The sequence below is a fragment of the Oryzias melastigma genome, linkage group LG9 (genome assembly GCF_002922805.2).
Source record: "Oryzias melastigma strain HK-1 linkage group LG9, ASM292280v2, whole genome shotgun sequence".
Taxonomy (NCBI): domain Eukaryota; kingdom Metazoa; phylum Chordata; class Actinopteri; order Beloniformes; family Adrianichthyidae; genus Oryzias; species Oryzias melastigma.
In genome coordinates, this window is record NC_050520.1 from 19,568,865 (window position 1) to 19,575,610 (window position 6,746).

Here is a 6,746-nt window from a genome sequence, read left to right on the forward strand (position 1 = left end):
TTCCTCGATTGTCAGTGATGTACAGCTTTGATGTAAGCTTTGCACATAAAGCTTTAGCAGTGTAAAATGGGACGGTAATCATTTCTGATCCTCAACCTGGTGTAAAAAAAAAAAAAAATCCATTTGTTGAACGCCGGATTGATGATTCTGTTTTTCCTCTGGCTAAAGTGTGCATCCATCATGTAGGATGTGTTTTGCAGGGCTGTTTCATCGTCATCCATCTCGTCCTCTCTCATGTGCAGAGGGTGGAGAGGAGGCCATGTGGGCTCATTTACAGGCATTGGTTTAGAGTGATTTGGGTGCAGCCTCACTGCAGCTCTGACTCCCTCCAAAGCTTTTTTTTTTTTTTTTTTTTTTTGCAGCACAACAACAGTGATGCCAACGGTTCCATCAGCACCACGAGATGCACTGAAACACATTTGGGCAGCTCAGGCTGCAACCATGGTAACAGAAGAATTTTACTAGTTGGTGGCAGCCAATAGTGGGGCGCTTCCCACTCGGCTCCATCCAGTAGCGGAACAGCCTGCAGACCAGCCCACCTAAAACCGACACTGATGGGCTGGTCCACGAAGGGATGCAGCGCTGGCTGAGGAGCAAACAGAAGAGTAAAAGTGTGTAGGGATGTGTGCGGAGGCTGCTGCATAGTCTAAGGAGGATTCCCTTCATATAAATGTATGAAAGACAAATTCATAAAAACCATACAGTGCAGCAAATCCTCACTCTTCATTTTGCCATAGTTTGAGATGATCGCTCCAGCTTCCATCGGGAAATAAAAAAGCATGAATCACCGTTAGCTGTCAATAAAGTCATTTATTATTTCACACAATGGATAACATGAACAACTTCAATTGTAATTCTTCTTAATAAGTGCTCAAAGCTGCCAGCCAATGGAAGGATAGCAAAAGAATGAGCCTTTGTTTTTAAGGAAAGAGTAATAAAAAAAAAAAAAAACCTACAAGATCATGAAAGATAAACATGACCAAAAGCATGCCAGAAAACATGGATATACATATATATTACATGTATATATGTGCTTAAGACATATACCTGTATGCTGGCAAATGCAAATACAAAATATATGTGTAAATATACACATACATACTGTGAAGGATATATGCATATGCATGCGCATCTAGTATTTACTCTATATGGCAAATATTTGCAGGTTTTTAATATTCATACAATGTACAAAAATGCTTTATGAATTAAAAAATTCAATACAAAAAGAAACATATCAAACAATGTACAAGTCTTGCTTCAAATTCAGTTGATATTCAACTTTCGGCTCATCTAAAATATTTATGCATACAATCAAATTGGGCATGCAAATAAAGGAAACCCACTCTAGAAAAAAGTTCAAATACACTATGTATACAAACTAAAATATGTCCACACTGTCAGAGGAGCTCACTTTGTGCTCTACAGAAGTACATTTATTGTTTTTTGTTTTTTTATCTGCACATTATAGCTTAGGATGGTAGCATACGCTGTGAGGATGAGCACGTGTACGTTGAAGAGGCTCTGCGTCATGTGACCCCTCACCCCGTGTGTAGGACACTCATGCTACATAGGGATTTAGAGAGGGGGGGGGGGTAAATAAAAGGATGGCGTTTCATGTTGACTGTGTGATTAATTGTACGGTTAAAACGCCACTGACACGAATGTAAGATCAAACACTGCTGCACTGCCCTTAGTGCCAGAACAAAAAACAAGGATGCTTACATAGGTGTTGAGCGGTACCCACAGGTCCAGGATGGCTGCTAAATATACTACAAGGATAGAGACTGTAACCCCCTCCCAACTACACCCCCCTCTGCAGTTCCTATGTAAAGTGAAAGCTCTGGATGAGGACAATACTTGTCAGTGTTAGAAGGCACCGGAGCATTGGCTGGTAGGAAAGATAGAAAGGACAGACGTTACCTGGGGCCGACAGCTGCCTGACCACGGTACGGAGATGGCCCACATCTCGCCTTCGCCACAACAGACTGCAAACCCACTGAAAGTCATCTAACACCGCAAGGTTACGCACACTAGTGTTAGGTTGAGGGTATTTTTGGCTAATTCCGTGGAGAACTATCCCAACATGCTCACCCTTCTCAACTAGCTGCAGGCGAAGTTTCTAACAGTCAGTCGGGAGATTTTATTTTTGGTCAAGCACACTGCAAGTGGGCTCCAGGAAACGCATTTCAACATTCTTTGGAACTGGCGATGAAGTCTCGCCAGTCACCTGGCTCGTCGTTGCTGTCCATTTTGGGTGGTCTCGATCGGTCTTGATGGAAACTGGCGGCGGGTTTTTGAGCACAGCCGGTACCCATAATACTATTTACAACATCAATACTGTAGGTCATCTGTTTAAGGCTGTACTGCATAGAGAGGCAGTTACTATAATTTTTGTCAAAATGATAGTCACTTTCTGCACAACTTATTATTCCTTGAATGATTTCTCATTACATTAACTAATTTAGTTTAGTAAATAAGACCACTTATTTGTCATCGAGTGGACCCAGAACAGAAATTCATTTTAAGGTCGTTGCCAAGTACAGCCCAATGCATAGCAAACAATCAGGAGGATGTGGTTTCCATGACAACTGCATCTGTTCCTACTTTGAGAGGTATTTAACCGATAATGTGTTGTTCGCTTATACACCTAAGACGGTGAATACCTCTGGATAGAAGCATGTCTGACATGGTGGGCTTTCTATTCCCACTGCTGCTCAGCAGTATCTAGGTCGGGGCAGGATGTGAGTCTAATACAGTAAGTCCAGCCCATCTAGCTGTCATCGGAATATGGGTCAGAGAACTGGGAGGAACCCGGGAGACAGGCTGAGCGCCCGGTGACGGGATGCCAAGAACGGAGGCTGTGATGGGACACAGGCAGCGCCAGGGTTCTGATGACTAAGACACATGCGTCATATACACAATCATGAGAGTTTCAGGGCTTTTTTTGTGTGTGCGTGTGTGTGTGTGTGGGGGGGGGCACTCTTTGCCACTTTCTCAATCTCAGGTCAAATCTATAATCGATGAGAGAAAGAAACATAAGGCACAAGCTGAACTGCTGCAACTGGGAACTCCAACTCATCCAACAAAAACATTTCCTGAAGGAAAAAGCTGCCAAAAATACTATCTTTTCACTGTGGGGGTGCACAATACTGGACTTTTGAACAAGTATGGCAGCGTTTACAAAAAGCAGTTTTTTTGTTTGTTTTTCTTTGACACTGAAGAACAATTTTTCATTTTCTGCTGCAGGTAAACAAGCTGATGAGTTCAAACTTAGCCAACGCTGATATGCAGATGATGTGACTTCTGAGAAAGCTTTTCACACACGTTTCAACTCAAAATTCACAGAAACTGGATAAACTTTAACAAAGACTTGACACAAAAACCCAATAAGGCTACATTCTACAGTGGATGGTTTACATTGTTGACATGGTGGAGATCTTGTGATCGTTTCTTTACATCCCTCTACTAGTGAATACTGAGACTTTGGTTTCTAAGTCTGAACACTGCTTTGACTTTCCAAACACACTTTTACAAGTTCAGTTTGGAAATATAAAAAAAAAAAAGATGGATGAGAAGCTTGAAAAAACACTGAAAGTGAGCCCTCCTCTGTTGAACTGTCCAATTACGATTCAGACTTAGGATTTAGTTTTACGCTTTTGGCTGCACAGCCTGCATATATGAATTGATAAAAATAAAAGAAAATAAAAGCACGCTCTCTGTATGGGATATTCAAAAGGAAAGAAAAAAAAACCTACAAAGAAGAAGGTCAGAAAACTACATAAGTGCTGCATTTGATTGATGTAAGTGAATGTTTTTTTTTAGTGCATTAAACTAACTCCAAAAGTTATCATCAACACTCCCGACATCCCTCCTGTATGAAATCCCTGTGGATATAAACACAGTTATGAGTGTTTGAATGATTATATGTAGTTCTTCTCTCTTAAAACGAACTTGTCTCGAGTCACAGCCATGTATGTTTTTGGTTATAAAACAATACACACTTTCATTGTCTATGGTACAACATTTCTATTTCATATACTGTCTGCCAGTAGACATCTATGAGCTGGTTTCGCATCAGGCAACAGTGGATTTTTTTTTTTCCTTCGTATGTACAGTCCGGGACGGTCTTATCCACCATATTGCCTATGCGCCTGAGACCAGGGAAAACTTGGGGAGGGAGGAGCACATGACACAAGGTATGACTGGAGGAAGAATGGAGGTGTAGAACATCAAGCAGAGGCAAGGACGGAGGTGATAAATGCTCAAGCAGGGTAGAGCTGCCAGGAAGTTTCAGTTACTTCTCAAAGAGGGCAAGAAGACTGAGGAAGCAGTTAAGGGTGCGGACACAGGTGGGGTTAAGGTGGCTTAATAATGATGGATTATCCCACGTGGGTTTGACAAGCATCTTCAGAAAGGCAAAAATAAGCAGAGCTGCACAGTTTTATATTAACCATTCCCCTTCCCCCTTTGCTGGTAAATATATGGCTAAAGCCACATTCAGATACAGTATTATAAAGTACCATACACAACACTGTATCAGATACATAAAGAATCACATAAAATCCTACACTATCAGAAGTACCACACACTTTTTATAGCATCAGATTCAGTATCAAATAGTACCATATAGTGCCATTGTAAATGAAGGTCCAAAGAATCTTTGAAAGGCCCACGTCTGGTTGAAGAAGATTCCCTCCTCCTGCTGCTTCACCACCCAACAGATCTGGGCGGAGAAACGCATCAAAGTGCACCGAAGAGTCCCAAAATGAAGGGCACTGCATCTGATAGGCTCGACTCTGAACTGCTCTTCATTCCAGTTTTGGAGTCTTTCTCCTGCATCTCTACTGACTGTTTGGAGACCACAACTCGTCCTTTCTGTTCTCGCTGGCCCTGCGTTTCCCCGCTTTGGCCAGTGGAGGTACGGAGCGCGCCTGATGCACCACGGTCTCGATCGCTGCTGAGATCGAGTCGTGATTCGAGAACTCCAGAGGTTTGGGAGTCAAGCTAGGCCTGAGGCTCTGCCTGCTTGGCAGGCTATCACACCTCTCCAGGACAGGCATCCCCAGAGTCCTCCCATCGCCTCTGCTAGTTGCCACAATGTCCAGACCCACACTATCAGCCCAGTCTTCCTTCCTAATGCTAGCTGGCTCTGGTTCCTCTAAGGGTTGTTTTCGGGGCCGTCCAGGTCGCCTTTTGATGACATTATTTCCTGTTTTGGCTTGTCGCTGCAGGCGCTTTGCACGGAGGATCTTCTGCACGTGATTGAAGTTCAAAGAATGCATCTTCTTTACATCCTTCTGAATCTGTTCCACCTCACGCCGCTTATACCTCCTCTTACTGGGAACACCTGCAAGAGGAGAAGAGAATCAGTAACGATGGATTTCACGCCGTAAACAAATTCCAAAGCCTTTAAAGAGAGAGCAGTTTTGATGTAAGCAGAAAAGAGAGGGATAGACGTCACGCAATTCAGCTCATGGAGAGAATCTTTTTCTGCTTCAAGAGCTTCCTGCTAATTTTGAGATATTCATATAAGCTTTTCAAAGCCCAGCTGAGCCATGAGAGCAGATCCTATCCTGTAATTGTCTCCTCGAGAGGAGAAAGAAGGAGATCCTATTCTGAAAGCAGGAAACCCACAAAAATGTCTCCAACTATTTAATATGTTGCCACACAACAACAGCCCAGCGCATCTGGAGCGCAGGCTGCCAAAAAGCCAAACACACACACACACACATCCACAGTCTATTCCACAGAGTAACACAATCACTAATAGAAAAGAGCGCACACACCGTCCGTAGAAATATTGAATTCAGCATTTCAGAATGGCTGAGCAGAAGAAACTGGAGCCTTATTGTTTCCTTCACAGTGATGAACTGGGCAGTTTGCCCTTTACACACTCCTCTATCCTTTCCTGCTCTCACATTCTCCTTTCATCCGGACTCTTCCTGGGTGAAATAAATGCTTCTCCAAATCTCAATGACTACGGTCACACTGCACCTTTAGATTTTTTTCAGAAACCGCTTCCTGATCTGTCCCTGTTACTGCTTTTTCCCCGATTTTCTTAACCCCCCCCCCACTCCCTCTCATCCTCAACCACCTCCCTGTCTGGGCACCGTTCCCAGTGTTCAGAGTGAGTTACTGCCAAAATGGAGGAAAAGCACAATCAACCACTGGTCCCCAAGCGGTGGGCATGCAGCGGGATTGGTCTCTTTTTCTTGAGCTTTCCCTCCATAACCATCTTCTTTTTCTTCTGGTTTAGAAGCTGCTTCAGTGAAGCAGCTTTTTATGGGGCTCTGACACTGGAAAACAAGCGAGTTTTGATGTTTATGTTTTAATAAAACTCAATGGCATTAACATAGAGACAGACATTTACACCATGCAACAGAAATACACATAATTGTAGTAACTGCAGTTGTTTGTGACCAAAAATTGAAAAAAAGCAGATATCCTGATGCATTTCAGTCAAATTATTATTAATTTTGTATTTGAAGTATAGAAATATTTTGTTAATGGGCTGGGATAATTTTTAGAGAACTATTCTTTAAAGTCATACGCCAACTATATTTATAGTAAAATCATCTTTTAGTAATTATTATGCAGTTTTTAGCCCAAATTTTAAAAAAAACGTGTCGTTTTTAAGATACATTTTTTCTGCAGAGCAGCTAGAGCTCATTAGAAATTAATCTCTTAGGTGTGTTCACGAGGAAGTTAGCCTCAGCTAATTTCCCATCAACAATTTGTTTACACTC

General features: G+C 42.4%; 1 protein-coding gene across 2 annotated transcripts in view; it reads right to left on the reverse strand.

The window, feature by feature from the left end:
* Nucleotides 1-790: 790 nt before the first annotated feature.
* setbp1 (SET binding protein 1) overlaps nucleotides 791-6,746 on the reverse strand; it is a 35,429-nt gene continuing 29,473 nt past the window's right edge. For both annotated transcript variants that reach the window (XM_024275006.2, XM_024275005.2), the window contains one exon: nucleotides 791-5,347. In XM_024275006.2, the coding sequence (XP_024130774.1) occupies nucleotides 4,842-5,347 (506 nt within the window). In that variant the 3' untranslated portion in view covers nucleotides 791-4,841. The remainder of the gene's footprint in view (nucleotides 5,348-6,746) is intronic.